The sequence below is a fragment of the Varroa destructor genome, unplaced genomic scaffold (assembly GCF_002443255.2).
Source record: "Varroa destructor unplaced genomic scaffold, Vdes_3.0 BEIS01000007.1, whole genome shotgun sequence".
Lineage (NCBI taxonomy): Eukaryota > Metazoa > Arthropoda > Arachnida > Mesostigmata > Varroidae > Varroa > Varroa destructor.
In genome coordinates, this window is record NW_019211460.1 from 31,674,577 (window position 1) to 31,691,728 (window position 17,152).

The following is a 17,152-nucleotide window of genomic DNA, read 5'->3' on the forward strand; positions in this document are numbered from 1 at the left end:
AAGCGGACGTGGCGCGACAATAGGTAAAAGTCCGACTGCGAGTCATTTGTTTCTGACGCGCTCCGCAGGTGCTATTGAGTAGTTGAAAAAAATAGCGGTTTTATGGTGAGCCTCTGCTTACTTCGGTTGAACAGTACAGTACGGCTGTTTCTGCCCTCTCCCGTCTTTGTTTCGCCTGTCACATATAAGATCCAGCTAGCCTAATTCTACTTCTAATTTTGCAGCAGGTGAAGCACTGATCTGCTCGAAGCACTGATTTTGATCTGGCCAGAGTTTAGTCGAGTCGTGCAACAGACGAGCCTGAATCAGTGCCAGCAGTTATTATCTAACAAAAGTCTAAGCAACTGGCGCGCTTAGCCGTCGAAGAAGTTGATCTTCCTCCAGCTGACGAATCGATCGACTCTTGGTTCCGAAGGTGCGGCCGGAACAGCAAAGAAGGTGAGGGAGGGAAGGCCCAGCGGAAGGGCGTCTAGGCAGCCAACTAACCACTAACTCTGTTTGTCCGTCTGCTGCTGCCATCCATAGGGACAACTCCGATAGTCTCGTTTGCAATTTATCTGTCACGACAACGCCTGGCTTGCCATCGGATCAAAGTACTGAATTCCGAACGCATACAACCAGGCCCGGCGTGACGACACTATCCGACGAAGCGTTCAGAAACCAATGGACGCTCCGATCACCGAGTCGCACGAACGGAACTCGTTTGTCAAACTCCGTGTATGTGTAGGTGGGTGTGCGTGCGTTGTGCTGTAGTGCGGCGGTCAGGTCCTCGAGGAAACCTACGCGATTTGGTGCTAACGGAGTCAACACTGGCCAGTGCTTCAATCCGACGGGAGAATGGTAAAGAAGATGATAACTGACTTTTGTTTTTGAAGGAGCTCATACGGACTCATTTGGCCAAAGCCCTTTACTCTAAATGCTCAAGTAGATTTCTTCGTTGAAAATTATAACGTTCGTTTGTTGGCAAGTAGCCGGCGCATTTGTTGTCCAGCTATGATTTCCCTATGGGAAAAAATACGCTCTATCAGGGAGCTCGCACTAGTTTCATAAATTCGCTACAAAATATCGTTTATAACACGCTGTAGCAGTCGAAATTAATCTTAATGTCTGTTGACCCGCCTTGGTAAGGTTGTTCTTTATAAATAGCTTGACGTTTTTAGTTCGGCAAAAGGCACGCCCTGTTCAAAAACACACTCGGTGGAGATGAATAGGAGATAGAACAAACTAAGATCGCAACTGTCCTACCGCAATGTAGTAGGCGATAGAACGGATCACTTCCTGAATTCCTGAACAGTTGTCTAGGTACTATTATGTAAACAAGCTGGCAAGTCATATTTGTGCGCTGATTAATTACAACTGAACGTTACAGAATGTACTCTGCGTTACCATTCCCGTGGAATCCGAACAAAATGGCATATAGGTTAGTGATCCAAGCGGCCATTTGCGGTCCAGTAAATCTCCACAATGGGAAAAGAAAGGCTGTGTGAAAGAGAGCGTCGTGCAATTCAATCGAACTCACAACTAGCTACGTATTACAACGCCTACGAAATGCTTATGCCAGATATAGCTCTAGAGAGCAGCCCAGGCTCCCGGGCATCCGTGCAAACCTAGCACTATACAAAACGAACATTGGCCGGTAGAAATCACTTCTTGGCGACTCCGGACGGCTGTGTATTTTTTTGCTCTGATATTCTCTCGGAATAATAATGTAGCTCTTTCCGAAGCTTGTCGTCAACAGCGCCAATAGCAGTGCCAAGCATCAAAGCCAACCCCTCGCTACTGAAGGGTGCCGCTGTCGAAATTGTTTAATTAAGCCTATGCCCGGTTCAACGTATGCATTTATGCGTGTTGTGCACCCCTCTCTAGAGTGCCGTTATATAGGTGATGTCGGTAGGATGTCTATATCTTGAACGTCGATTACGTGCCCAGGCAGAAAAAACTCTGTCAGGGACGCGAATGTTTGGCGATAAGTGAATATCAGTTGGAGGATGTTTATCTAGCGAGACGGACAGAAAACTCCTTTTATTGGAAGTGTTGCCTTTAGCATCCATTGTTGTCCTCTTATCACAGATCTTGAAAACATTGCTTGATGTTGCCTCCAGGACTCGCCAAGAGGAGTCTCACTGGACTTCCTGTTGCCTTAGAGCATTTTTATGACACAATGATGGAATCTACGATGACTATTCAGTAATTCAGCCCACAGACCCAAATCCAAGTCCTGCACAGGGTGTCTTAAGTGGCGACCTTCAATTCTGCGACCAGAAATGAGCCATGCTTGTCTCATAATGTTAATAACTAACGTAAATGCGTAACATTAACCAGTTAGATTTAATAGTGATTCGTCACTATGTTCTATACATTTAGCAGTGTGTTACAGCACGTCGGCCTTGTATTTTACCTTTGTAAGCTCGTAAGCTTAATGTCCTATTGTAGGTCACTTTGAAATTGCTTACGTTACAGTCTGTTAAACACTCTGAATAAGCGATTTCAGAATGGATAGAAAAATTAGACTCAAACAGATACACAGAACATACCCTTATAGCTATAATGTGAACCCATTTGTAAGTTGATGGCGCTGCAGCACTAATCATCCAAAGTGGCGCACTTGATCAAGGGAAGTTTTCAATTAGATGTCATTACTGGTCTGTTGATATGGTTTGTTTTTTTCAAATAGGATTCGCATCTGCACGCACACAGATTCAGGTTTAGTTTTTCAGCCGTTATGACGTATTCGCTTCGCCTGCCAAGTGTGCTGCACTTCGATCTTCCTACTCTTTGTAGAAGTTACCTAATCGTGTTCAAGATAAAAGACCGAATTTGTCTTTTGTCTTTTTAACTTGTCAGATAATTAGACCGTTGACGAACGTTGCAGAAGCTTTAAGTTAGCCCATGTGCCAAACTCTAAGGGGCCAGATATAAGACAGTGCATTTATTAGGGTTACAGTTGCTGATAGTAACACTTGACACTTGATGAAAGCGTTTATTATTATTTGCACGTTTCTGATGACGAAATAAATCCGTATCAATGTGCTTCTGGTATAATCCATACTCATGCATTACATGCAGCTGTCATATCTTACTTGACGGGAAGGTTTTTGTGCTTGTGCAAATAGTAAGCCATTGACAAAGAGATGGAGGACTATAGTTACAGGATGTTCTGTGCTGTTTCTCTGTGAAAACGGTCAGCGAAGATTGTTCCAATGTTAACGTTTATTTTTCCGTAAAATTATTTCTTTTCAAAGCGACCTAGCTATTGAATGTGTGTGTTTTTTTTCGGGACAAACCGGCTCGTACAAATAGATTTTAAAGAGTTTGCATACTGCGAAATTCACTTTTGAGTTTGGATCGATACGTTTGTGTTGTTAAGGTGTGTCGTTTACCTCGACGATTGTTTACTCCGAAGCGTATCGCGGAGCTCATATGCATCAGTCCAATAAATTTACGAAATTATTACCTTGGGATCGGTTGAGGAGTTGGCTGGCATTAATTTACCGCTACATAAAATGTTTATTTATCTCAGTACTCTCTATGCAACGTAGGTGGAAAAACATAGTAAATTCTATAAACAAGAAAAAAATAAGCCTTGTTACGCGTTGCGAATATCGACTTTACGATTTCGGTTTTGTCACTGTTACAGGAATTGGTGATCAGAGAAAATCTTCTAAATTGTGAACCGTAACCGACGTCGTATACAAACGCTACGCGAATAAAGCGAGCTCAGTTGGCGCCCTCTAAGGTCAATTGTTAATTTGATCATTCCCAGTGTCAAGGCCGATTTCAAGATGCTACATCGGCATATTCATCGCCACAATTCAGTACCAGCAACTCGAAAGTACTCCAATGGAACAAAACCGTTCCCTATTCGAGGTGAGTGATACTTCAAAACAAAGAGCTGGCTTTACAGCTCGATGCTTTTGCGGCGATCAAAGGAACTAGACAAAGCATCATTGAAGCTTAACCTAGCTCCCTTACCAATATAGAAGTTTAATTGTGCTATTTAGCGAGACTGATCAACATCAGTCATCGTGCAGACTAACGAGAGTCCATTATGCTGTCGTCGAATAACTCAGAAACACTATTCTATAACGATTCTTTCTCATCGTAAACACTGGATCTCAGCAAGGCACAATTACTGAAAAATGTCCATAAAAAAGCTAAACTTAGCGGTCTTCAGTTCCCTAATAAAATGCCGGTTCTTCGAGTCGAAAGACAAATCTGCCGATCGGGTGGGGGTCGTCATACGAGACCTTTTCCCCTTCAAACTGTAATGTCATCTGCTATTGCTGTGAACATTGATTTATATTGATTCTGTCTTGTTATATGCTGCCTTTTGTTTGCTGCCTCAGAGAACGGGGCAGAAGGAAGGCTGTAGTTGAACTGGCGTCATTTAATAATGCAGCACTATAGCGTTTGGTTCTTTGGTAGTGCGTGTCTTGCCATTGTGACGGCGCTAATGTCTCTGAAAGGCAGGCTATTACATTGTCCTAAAAGGAGCTTGCGATTAATTATCGAATAGTTATGTCCTAACTAGCTAACTAGGTTATTTTAGGAGCGTGTTCTGTCGGGTACCTATTCTACTAGATAGACGAATCTCCGACCTTCAAAAAATCAGAAATTAATTTTTGTTAAATTGTGTTCACTTTAACGGGCACACATAATTGTGACCTATTTGGCTAAAACTAGTTGCGACTATAGGTAACAGTCAGAATTCCATTCTGATGTCATTGAATATCAATTAAATCTACATACGTACATACATAATTAGAGCATAGAAAATCAGGCTAATTTTCTATATCGTTTTGCAGCTTCTAGGATCATTTTAACGGGATAGGTAGCGCATTACTACAATGGCCTTGTCGTAGACACCTGCCTTAACAGCTATCCTCGACTCGATAATTAGTAAAAGCTCATTAGGCAGCATTGTTTTATCATAACATCGAACCTATCCTAATGGTGTAGTCGGACTCGGTGCTCGATTTTCGTACAACAAGAATCTGACCTTGTGCCTGTATCTATAAACACGACGTCAAGTACGTTTTTGCGAACTGTATAGGAATGCGCCGTGGGACCATTAAGCTTTAAAGTGAAATTTGACGTTCTTTTCGCCTCTGGCCGTAAATGTAAGATTCAAAAACATTTCATCATTGCGATATTAAAGGGTCCTCGTTGTCTAGCTTTGAGCCAAGGTGTCGGCACGGAGTTGTATTTAAATGACAGCCTTTGTTAATTAATTTTTTATTGCTATATTATCGACAATATTGGGAACGCTCCATCAGTTGTTAGAATCAGAACCAATGGTCCATTTAACGTCATCTGCACAAGCGACGCTGTAGCTATCGACATAAAACACTGCTAGACGGACGTTAACTTCCTATCTGTACGAGTACTACCTTATGTACCGCTGATCGATAGCAACTAAGTGGGAAGCACACGATTACCTCTGCTTAAAACTTGAGAACCAGAAACGCCGTAAGTTCTGATGAAAACGATATTTATTCAGACCAGTCATGGACTAAGAAAGTGTATTATTGTAAACAAGTAGCGTACTTATGGTTAGAAGGTTCCTATAATTCTCGTATGACTGTTATCGAAGTAGTACTATATCGGGCTTATATCTGTCCTTTAACCAAGAGCTTATTTGTGTTACCCTTACGCTCAACGTACTGACTACTACTGACAGGAAAGTCCTTAGGTTTGCTTGTAAGGATAGTGCCTGTCAGTGTTCGGACGTCTCTGCTGCCGGCCTGTGCGCCGTTGCAATATAACATGTTACCTACCTATGATTTCATTTATATTTACGAAGCAGCGAAACTAAAATGATTTTTCGAGTTGAGCAGATGTTGAATTGGCCGCTGTTGCTATAAACAACTTGAGAATCAGAGTCAGTTTCACGGATTCTCGTTGCTTGTATTCGCATTGTCCGCCTCTATAAAGTTCCAGGATGGTAATTTAGCTCGCACTAGCTCGCATTGCCTACCTTCGATAAAACAAAAAAAAACAAATTATCTTCAGATTAGTAGATCTCTCGGATGGAATAGGCCTTATCCAGGTCTGCCAGTACGCTTCCCTTGGCAAGCTAGATTTTTCCACCATACCCAAGCGTCTTCCCCAGCTTTTCTCTAAAAAAAACTTTTTCGATTTTCCATAGTACTATTGTCAATATTTTCATTCGTACTTTAATTTCCTAACTTCCAGCGTGAAACTTGTATCCAGTGGCGTACGATCTGCGCCGACCCAGCTCTATCAGAGCGATAACTGATCTAGATGTAAATACTAGTCTAGGTCAGGCCCTTCCAGTTCCCGAAGGACAAAAACTGGCCACTCGATACGGAGAGGCCATACAAGGTAATTCCTTCACGTAGCATCCAGGTGTCGATACACGGTTCCGCCGAATCAGCACTACATCGAAAAGTCCACTTTAACGCAAGCAATTCTGCCCTTCCAAGATCGAAAACTGGATTGCACCAAAGCAACAGCAAAGATCATGACGTGTCGACAGAGGAGAGGGCAGCAGTCGAGCCAGCGGAGAGGTGAGTAAATAACTCTCCGTCCGCATGGAGTCTACAAAAAGCCAGTCCTTGAAAGCAGTTAAACTCCATTACATTTGTGTTAACAGGACATACGCTCGTTCGGCTTGCCGTCTCAACAAATTACGCACGCGGAGGATTTTCGCTTTCGAGATATATGACAACCTGTAAATGACCGTGTGCAGTTTATCTTTTTTGTCGGCAGCTGGTACCCTCGTTAGTAACCCTTGTAAACTGTTCCCTGGAAAAAACAACAAGTTCAATACGAGGTACTAGTACGATTGCCGCCGCTACTTCGGGCGCCGCTGACGTCTAAGAGCTTCGCCTTGGACACTTCTCAGTATAGTCCGCACCTGCACTCGGTCTGTCCGCGCAAAGGGACGGGCTGCTAAACTTTGACGGTTGGAAAATCAATGCTGGCTTGAAACAGTATGCGTACAAACAGGACCCCTTGACGTACACGCCAAAATTGAGCGCCACTTTACGAATTGAAGGGGTTCACGCATATTATTGTGCTATAATCGTCGTTAGTGAAATCATATGTACAAACAAAGCGACGCTTTGGTTTGACGACGAGTGCTCCGCCCGTCCAGATCGTCGAAACGTTAGTGACTCACAAGCCTTTCAGTAAGTCATTGCTATTCAGCTATAAATAACTTTGATACCCGTAGTACCTATTTGCTTAACGGCAAAAGTGTTCTATTCAAGCATCATATAAGACGTTCAGCGAATAGAGTCGAAACTGCAAATAGTTTTCATCCACCACATACGCATCTATATTTTCTGTTAAGTCTTTCTCAACGAGCTCATGTTCATTGTGATCGATATGCCGTATTAATAGAAATTTATGGTGGACATTGTCTTCGGGTGTTGCGTAGCCCGACAAGGCGAACTGTCTGTAATTAGCTTGATTAGGTGCCGCTGTTAGAAGGATCACCTGTTTTTGCTATCGGCAACAAAAATGTCACCGGCGGCAACAAATACTTGCCGGAGCGCGGAGCTGCCTTTCATACAGCAGCGCGCACACGACGCGTGAGTCACTAGACGAGAGACATAGCGAATAAAGCTTCTCCCTTCATTGCCTCTCCGTACTGAGAGAGTTCACGTGGGTCCAGTGTAACGACGGGCTTGGAACAACCTTACCTACCTCTGTTACCATAAACGTCTTCTGTTTACAAAAATCAAAACGAGTCCTACTTTAATCTGCAGCAGGTGTTCTGCTGCTAGCGCCATTAAACCCGTTGTTGAAAACTTTGAACCCGAAATGATGGCGTCTGTGACAACCGTAGCTTCAACGACGTCACCGGCTGGGTGTGGTTGCCAGGCTGGACTGACGTGCGCCCAACGGGGACAAATAGCGCAAGATGCCCACCTGCGAATGATGGCCGAACGCATTGATCCTATCCGAAAAAGGCGTTATAGCAGCAGCACGAAACCGTTTCCAGTGAGAGGTAGGTCGTTGATGTTCTTCACACTTCCGAGGTTATAACAGGACAGATCGAAAGCGGCTTTAAAAGTGGACGAATTTTTCCGACCCTGGTCAACACAAGAACATATGCAAAGTTGAAACCACACATAGACACCAAATAAAATCAGCTGTTTTTACGAATTGCTTTTATGTAGAATGAGTGAATTAGGCACACAACTTAGTCACAACCGTAGCTTACATTATGTAATGTTATTCTTCAACGACAAAAAGCACTTTATTGTTTTTCTTCGACCCGTTCTCAAACGCTAAAATAGACAAGCATACTCTATCATAACTCTAACGATTGCATCCGTAATTTTTCTGAGTTGTATGGGTAAGTAAGAGCTTACATGACTGGCTTCATAGGAATCCTTTATTTGGGGCTTTGTCGAAACACTAATCGACAAGGTTACTAGGTACCTCCACGTGAAGCCAACATCATCGACGGAGACTTTCGGTCAATGGTGCTTGATCAAAGGTACGACAGCATATGAGTCGGTCGACCCGGGCATTTTTAGCAGAGGAGCCAGATTGGATTTTTCAAAACCCGTTTTTCTCAAATGTATTATAAAAACAAATGTATAGTATCCTAGGGTGAACCGTTTTTTAAAAACATCGAAATCTTCAAAAAGTCTCATTTGCTTCTCGAGCTCGAATGAATCGTTTTGGATGTCAAGGTCAATGTTTGCTCGAGATAATATCCTAATTGCAACTAGGAAAAGGCGATAATTTCCATTGCGTAACAAATTTCAGTAGCGATCAGTTCCCGGTGGAGCGGTAGGTTTGGATCGTCAATAAATAGGCCAGTAGTTTTTCTGCAGGATAGTTGAAATCAATACAACAAAGGTTATTGCAGCGATTCAATGGAAATGTGCAATAAGAAGCAGTAAGGATAAAATGAGATATGGCTACATACTGAACAGACTCAAAATTCCCTAGCTTTTTTGAAGGAGCTTTGCACCCGAACGATCTAATTCAGTGTTTTGTTTTTTTAAATCACGACTCAGGATCATGCTTAATTGGCATTTCATTGTTAAGATGTATGTGTTTACCTTAATGCTTAAGGCAAACAAGTAGGCATGAGTTAGAGGCTCGGGTATTAAGTTCGCCTCTATAATAACTATTCTTGACATCGTATTCTCTGGCGACATTTTTTCATATTGACGAATTTTTGTATCTTATAAAGTGTCTTTACAAAATAACGACGTTCAGGCGCTTGCTATCTGTGAGCCACTTCTCTGAAACTTCACGCGTATAGGGCAGCCGGCTCGAAGTATCGCAGTTGCTATTATCTACGGTAAAAGTTTGATGCTTGATGGGTTTGCGACTCATTGATAGACACGGTTTGATTGCCGAGATTGACGTATGGGACAACCAGAACGCTCATAGGATCCTCCTACAGACAGGTATCGTCCTCCTAGACCAATTAATGACTCACTCGATTTAGTCTTATGGAAACGCAACATTATTACTTGATCTGTTTGTAGCTGAACCTTTCGAAGTTCGTTTCGTTTTATAGGTCGTTGTGTGTCTTCTACCATGTGTGCGTGTTGCGTGGTAACAGGAAGCACACTTTTTGTTTGATGCGTATTTATTTTTTTGTTAGAAATTGTTCGTTCATGGCGAAACGCGGCACATTGCCATACTAACTCTAAAATCACCTTTGGTGCTGCCATCTTTCCGAGAGATACCAAATACATGGCATCTGGTTTATGGCAAGTGGTAGCGCGTAAGCGGACTCAAACAAACAGAAACGCTATAACACGATGTAACTGTCGTTTTTTGCAAAAATGACATAACAGACTATTGCTATTTATGTATTCTTACCAGAAATGTCGCTACATCGAACGTGGGCTATTTTTCATGTTGATGATCATGAATGATCATGTAAACGTGGCCGCTCGCATCAGAAGCTTACTTAAGAAACAGGTACAATTTTTTGCAATAGTCTAAAAACTAAGTTATGGGTTTCTAATAAAGCCATTGTAAACTTTCTGCTACTAAAACCTGATAAAGCCTGGTAAATCGCTATAAAGTAGCCGGCTTTTTAAACAAGCCTAATGGTATTAACATGCCTCGTCAGTAACAGTGATGAATCCGGCCAGTTAAAACGCTAACCGTTTGTATCAATTTCTCATCATCAATCCGCTCCGAGGACTTTGTCCGCCGTAGATCCGCTCGATGATACGGCGCTCCAGCTCAGCTGGCAGAATCTAGGTTTTTGTCAGTCTAGCCGCATCCTATGCAAACGTTGGCAGAGGTGCTTCGAAGCAGCTAGATCATGACACATCTTACGTAATGGATTAGGTACAACATTACTATACTACGTGTTGCCATAGCAACAATTCCAGTGTAGAAATCAACAGTGAATTTGGCGGGCATTTTTGTATTGTGACGGTAACAAACCGATTGCAAGCAGATATGTTCATAAAAAAAACTGTTTAGATTGATATCCGAGATCGAAATAATGTTGCCATTATAGGCGGGAAATTCTATCATTCTCTATACAGTGATGCGTGTATGTGAGAATTTCTCAATGATAGTCCCCGGAGCAGAGTAAACTGAGCGCTGAGATTTTTTATTTCATTCATTAAATGACGCTTGATGATAGCGAAGAGTTACCTTTTTGATGACCAGTGTTTTACTGTTATATTTCTTATTATTATTATTAGAATACGGTCAAAAAAGCGGTACTTGGAAGGTAATGTAGCGGATTCTTTAGATTGCACACATAATACCATTGTAACATGCAAACGTATATATTCTATATATTTATCTCGTCAATTAGATGGTAGCAAATGGTAAGATTGCTCAAATATCAGCCGGTCACAAGAACGCAGATTGGCAGTTAACCAATCAGTTATGCTAACTTCTGGTAACTATAAAATTTACGCTATCTTAGTCATTTTTATAATTGTTTCCTCTAATATTGTGTCTCGGTTGCCATCAACTTGGGCATTTCTGAGCATCGAGACGTCTATCTCGATTACATGGCGGCATGTCCGAACCATTGACCAGCCAGAAAATAAGATAGCCAGAAGTCTGATATATAATCTAGACAAGATAATTTTTCGAGCTATTCCTGCGTCTGCCTTTTACTCTACGGACGCACCGCTGTAGCCATCGGAGATGGGAAGTCAATTGAGACCAAGATCTGCTTACAACAGCAATAATTTTAGCGGTTTATCAAGCGTTCAGTGGTTTACGAAGCTCTTGCTTGAGGTCGTTCTCTCGTATCTAATGTATATGTTGTATTTGAAAGCGTTATTTCTTGTGAAACATCGGCGAGGCTCGAGTAACTGTGCCGCACGAAGATTATTACAAGCCGTCTACCCAATGATGGGAAGCCTGTATTCATTTATGGAACTATACACTAAAGCTTTGGTGTATCGGGTTTTTTTACGTGAGTCAAAAGATGTTCAGCTTACAGAACTTTACAATCTTACAATACATTGAAAAACTACCCGGAACCCGGCCCCAGCCCTATATGAGTTACTGCAACCCACAGATTATTATGCGTCTTCGATGGCATTTGTCACTCTAGTATGGTTAACGTCCAGGTAACCTTCACTATTGATTTCAAACCTTATATTAAATCATTACTCGTACAGCGTCGTCTGGCGTATGTTTTACGAAAACATACGCCAGTATTTGAAAACTTGGCAACTTAAAAACTCACCGATCCACTTATTTTCTGCCTATAATACACAATGTAAAGGTTTTAAAAATTAGTGTATAATAACGGGTGCGCGGTGAAGCGTCCTTTACAATTTCGCAGCTATCGAAAAAAATGGATCATACTTCTCTTCAGCTCTCCAACATCTGCCAACGCATTGCTGGTCGGATGCGACGGAGTTATATATTGTTAAGGGCAGCAACCGTCTGTAAGAATATAAAAGCGCTTCTGTATTAGTGGTATTCGGCAGTGCGTCCTGCTAGAACGCGTCAACATTGATGTTCTGATCACGCGGGAGTGAAGTGTATGCTGAAGCGGCCTTCGAACTGATGGCGCATTGTCGGTTGTTTTGCGAGAAATTACCGGAGCCAGCTTTCCGCGTAAGGCACACAGGTAGAAGTCCTAGTTTCCCATTACCGGTGCCCTGGTAATGATGGTGCAAAGCAAGTTTATGGTCGACCTAATTTCTAATAACTCTATAAACTTCTATAGTTTAAGGATGGTTAATGGCTTCTTATTAGTGGCGTTACTAAAGGTGGTTATGTTGGAGCAGTAGGAGATATCAGCTGTGATGGTAAATATGATATTATCTATGTGTATTAGTGATGTTCTGAATAGAGAATTTCAAGCGTCTATAGTGCTAAAGGGTTTACCTGTTGTTGTTATTAAGTTGTAAATAAAACTGTTGTTTAGGTTACTATTAGGTTAGGTTGGTCAGAAAAAGATGTATCACTATTCATAAGAATGGCAGGGCACTATTTACAAAGAGAAACTAATATCTAAAATAAATGGTCAGAAGGAACAGTTCGCAATTTTTGCATGGAAAGAGGCTTTTCAGTCTCATTTTTGTTTCCTCCCCCTAAACAAAGCGTGCTCGGCGTACGTAGCCCTTTCTTTCGTATAAAACGAATACGTCTTCGGTGTTCTTGTGTAATACTATTTCAATGGATCCACCCCATTGTCTTCACCATTACTTAGGGATACAGTACTGCATAAAGCAGTAATGGATTGTCACACCAGGTGAAGGCTGATAATCTCACTTACCCGTATGAAGCTCCCATTATGCTTGAATTCATGCGTGTTTTGCGTCTAGCTACCATACGTACAGCCTGTGCTTTTAAGATGATATTTTTGTTATACTTAGTTGTATATGTGCAGACTAGTGACACCAACTATTTCATCTCTTATCTCATTAACTGGTTAATGTCAGATCAGGATCGCATGTTTTGTCAATCATACTTATCACTGATAAGTTGTAATCGTTATCGCCATCGTCATCATTAGAAACCGTCGTTTAGTTTACTGATAATGATAGGCACTATTTTCGCAACACTCGACTGGCCGAAGCTCAAGAGCCAGAGCTCCCATCCTGCCGTTGTTTTGTCAACGTTACGCAGCGCCACAGGCCAACTAACTGTTTAAATAGCTAGCCGACTGGCCTGACCGTACCGAAACAATAGGCTGTGAACAATAGGCCGATCTGAACTCGCTCGACACGGTCGCAAGCCGTAAAAGCACACTCGTCAAAAGTATCTACCCCGAGTGTACGAGTACGCCAGTTATGCTGCTTTTTGACTGCAGTTACTTTGTCAATAGGAGATTGAACCTAGTCGTCGTTCTGATACATGTGTATTGTGCGCAAGCGAGTACTAAACAAAAGCTAGCAGACGCGTCCTTTGCGGGCGCGTACCTCTGTTGTGCCGTGTTGTCTTTGAATTCGATGTAAACATGCCCTGCCTTCGAAAATTTGAAAAATTTTGAACGTTTAAATACGACTACGATCATACGAATAACAGTGGTAACCGTTGAGTCTGTCTGGCAAGTTATGTGTGTTATGGGACAAGGTTGAAGGCCTAGGTTTGATATTACCCACGTAACGTGCTATGGTGTTTAAGGGTGGACAAAAAAATTTGTTAGCAACGGAATGCTCGGAACAGGTTCATTGCGTGACGAAACTACGCTGCCCGTTGATCAGGAAGCGAGCGATTCGAGATGGACATTCGTGGCTGTTGAACTCGATGTTTTGTATGTGCCTGATTGCCAATCTGCGCGGCTTACTCGAGGGCAGCCTGGCTGGCAAATGCTACCGTTTCCCTCAAACTGCAGCCATTGCAAAGATGAGATGTGTCAAAATAAAGTTTCGCCATTGAAGAAGATACGTATGAACAGCGCGTCCGGTAGTGTCGACACAATTCCTCCTAATTGTTAGATAGGTCTCTCGACCTACTGGTAGCCACTATCGTATTATTGATGTTGTTTTCAGTTGGAAAACGAACCCACCTACCCAAAACTGTCTCTGATCTGTTTGATTTAGATAACACATTGCTACTAGTAGATCTTGCAGGTGTTCCAGGAAAGGTTCCACCTCATGTCCTACTGCCGAAAATTGAGCCGGAAATTTTTTGTAGCTCGACAACAAAATGTTTCGAAATATTACGGAGTTGACACAAGGCAATGTTATTTTAAGGATTGTTTATAAAACTGTATCCGTTCCTGAAGCGGGTCCATCGTTAAAATAATTCTCCAATTTTGAACCTAACGGCGCTTAAGTTGCCTTCGAATAATAGATAGCAATATAAAAATACAAGCGATAACCGGGCTATACGATTCTAATTTCTATTTCACGATATTCGTGTGTGTAATATTCAGTACGTTGCGACGGGAAGGTTCTTATTACTATTAATAAGGTTGTTTTACGACGTACACCTGTCATTTAAAATGTTTGACTTTCATTTCTTGTAAGAGGTTGTATGCGGAAATGTTTCTATCGGTGGCTTTCTTAAAATCGCGTGTACGATAGCGCCTACCAGAGCTATTGGTGATATTCGAGACAACCTTTTCGGTGCTACTTATTTCAACATAACTTAATTATATATAATCCTATGGTTTTTAGGTGACCGCACGAACTATGTGAATTTACCGCATGTTATTGCTATGGTCGGTCTGCCGGCGCGAGGTAAGACCTACATAGCTAAGAAGCTCACCCGTTACCTCAACTGGATTGGCATCAAAACGCACGTTTTTAACGTGGGTGAATACCGGCGACAGGCAACAGAAGCCTACAAAAGTCATGACTTCTTTCGTCCAGACAACACCGAGGCAATGGCTGTTCGCAGTAAATGTGCCTTGGACGCTTTAGAAGATATGTGCAAATGGTCTGTACGAAACGTCTGCATTGTATATACACTTGTTGTTTGAGGACACAGCCAATAGTTCGACCTTTTTTTAGATCCTATATTAATGGGCATTAAATTTGTAAAGTACGAGTGTTATAGTGGCTAGCCTATATAGTGCATCGTTCTGGACCTGATGGCACCACACTGTTAATTACAGCCAGAGTCGTATTAGTGAAGAAAATCATTATTTGGATAGCAGAAATACTAAGAACATATCTATGTCAAACAGAAAAGCGGACGCGCACTAGTTGACCATAAACAGTGAACATGCTGATCAACGAAGTAGGGGTTCAGTTAAAATGGCTTTCGGGACACCCATAAAGTGGCAGGTTTCACTGGTCGTAGCAATAATACCACACATACGTAAACGAGAATGCAATTATGCGTAAGCAAATTGTTAAGCAGAGGTCAGTTAGGATATATGTATATATAATATTATCTGGAGCTTTATCGGAAGGTTATACTTCTGCAAAGGATGGTTCTTCCTGTAGGTGTGACTGTTCTGTATTATAATATTTCTGTGTGTTGTTAGGATTAACCTTTAGGGTCTGAAACGTAACTTCAGCAATTAAGTCATTATCATGGATGTTAGCAGACATAGTACCCTTGTTCTTGACTCATATAGGCTGGAAAATGACGAGGGGGAGGTTGCCGTCTACGACGCTACGAACACGACAAAGGATCGCCGTAAGCTGATTCACGATGTTGTCTGCGAACGCTATGGCTTCAAATTGTTCTTTGTCGAAAGCTATTGCGACGATCCAAACATCATCGAGGCTAACATCCGCGAGGTAAAAATCAATAGTCCTGACTACAAGGGCTACATGAACGAGGATAAGGCACTCGAAGACTTCATGCAACGAATCCGGCACTATGAAGAATGCTACCAAACGTTGGATGAAAGTGAAAACTACTCGTTCTTAAAGGTAGTGTACCGCAGATGACGTTTCTAGTTATTTCTCTGGAACTGCAGTAACAGCCGATCGGCAAACCGCTCCATAATGTGCGTTTAGCAAACTATAGGGAACGGATCATCGTGCCATAAGAGCATTAAATGGTTATGTTTACACAGAGTGCGGGTGTGAACGCTTTTACTAAGCACACAATTTGGGGGTTTATTGTATTGTTTCTATGTGTACATTGTATAGAACTATGTACGATTTTGTTCATCGCTGTAGTCTGGCCTTACACTTTCTATAGGTTCGTTATAGAAAGTGCAAGGCCAGACTAGTAAACTGCGTGAAATTTAATTTTCATCAGCTCATTGTCAAAGAGTGGTAATTATGTTAAAGATAAATAGAGAGCAAGCATAGCTTGTATAAATAGACCTACTATTAGTGAATCGGTAGTTTCTCTGCTGTACTTAGCCTCAGAAAAGACTCTCTAATAGGAGAACTCATGTATAGCTTTCCGAGGGGAAGGATTCCTGTGTGGGTCTAACACATTAGTCTACGATCGTTACGAACATTGCAAGTACTTAGATAAATAGTTTTCAGGAATTTACGAGTAATATTTTTTTTCTTTTTTGTGATTTGTGATAGCTGATAACATTAGCCAGACCTTTGCAAATACGAAAACAAAGATCAAATAAAGCTGTGGTTCGGGGTTGTCGCTGCCGGGGGCTCTATATGCTAGTTTTAACGATACCTAGGTTTTTTCGTGCCAGTATTTCGCTGCTGATAGTTCTGTGTGGTATGACGTGCTTTGAGCGCTGCTTGAATACATCAATTACGTGATCTTTACGTATCGCTAGATTTTATTTCCTCTACAAGTTTAGGTACACGTTCAATTTCGGCTCATTCAAAACCTACCGCTCGGCGAATAGCAGTACTATCGAAGAAATTACAGTACAAAAATAGACGCCTGATTCTAATGAAAAGTAGGTTTTGTGCACTAGCGTACATTAACCGTATCTGTAATACACCAGAATTGTATAATACCTACTCTTGATCTATCCTCAGTGGACTGCAGTACCTCTGATCAATTGGTCTCTGCAGTGTGCATCCTATTGATGTAGAAGGTAGAAATAGCTATTTTGTTTTATGAGTACGTATCAGTTAAAGAAAGTCTAATAGCGTAGAAAACTATTTCTCTCGAGTCAAACACAGATTATAATTGATGAGCTTTTACGTGGAAGCAAGGCCCATGTCGTATTGGAGGGTTTTCGTTCGGCTGGCTTCTCCGTTTCAAGCTGTTCATTACTATCCGTACCGTACGAAGATATTGTCAAGCATATGGTATAGAAAGAAATATGCTGGTGCACAAAGACGCCCTCGGCGTTGCCTGGCGTCGAGTAACGTGCAAA

General features: G+C 41.9%; 1 protein-coding gene across 17 annotated transcripts in view; it reads left to right on the forward strand.

The window, feature by feature from the left end:
* Positions 1-244: 244 nt before the first annotated feature.
* Positions 245-17,152, forward strand: part of Pfrx (6-phosphofructo-2-kinase/fructose-2,6-biphosphatase) — a 35,087-nt gene continuing 18,179 nt past the window's right edge. For 5 of the 17 annotated variants that reach the window (XR_015316318.1, XR_015316314.1, XR_015316316.1 and 2 more), the window contains exons 1-3: positions 13,382-13,848; positions 14,565-14,826; positions 15,473-15,773. Coding sequence is in view for 3 of the 17 variants with exons in the window: in XM_022813411.2 (XP_022669146.1) it covers positions 13,596-13,848; positions 14,565-14,826; positions 15,473-15,773 (816 nt within the window). In the remaining 14 variants the exon portion in view is untranslated. Of the gene's footprint in view, positions 439-525; positions 841-3,637; positions 3,868-6,579; positions 7,155-7,736; positions 7,979-9,232; positions 9,402-13,368; positions 13,849-14,564; positions 14,827-15,472; positions 15,774-17,152 lie in introns of those variants that run through there. The other 12 variants (XR_015316325.1, XR_015316326.1, XR_015316322.1 and 9 more) reach the window with 10 other exon arrangements.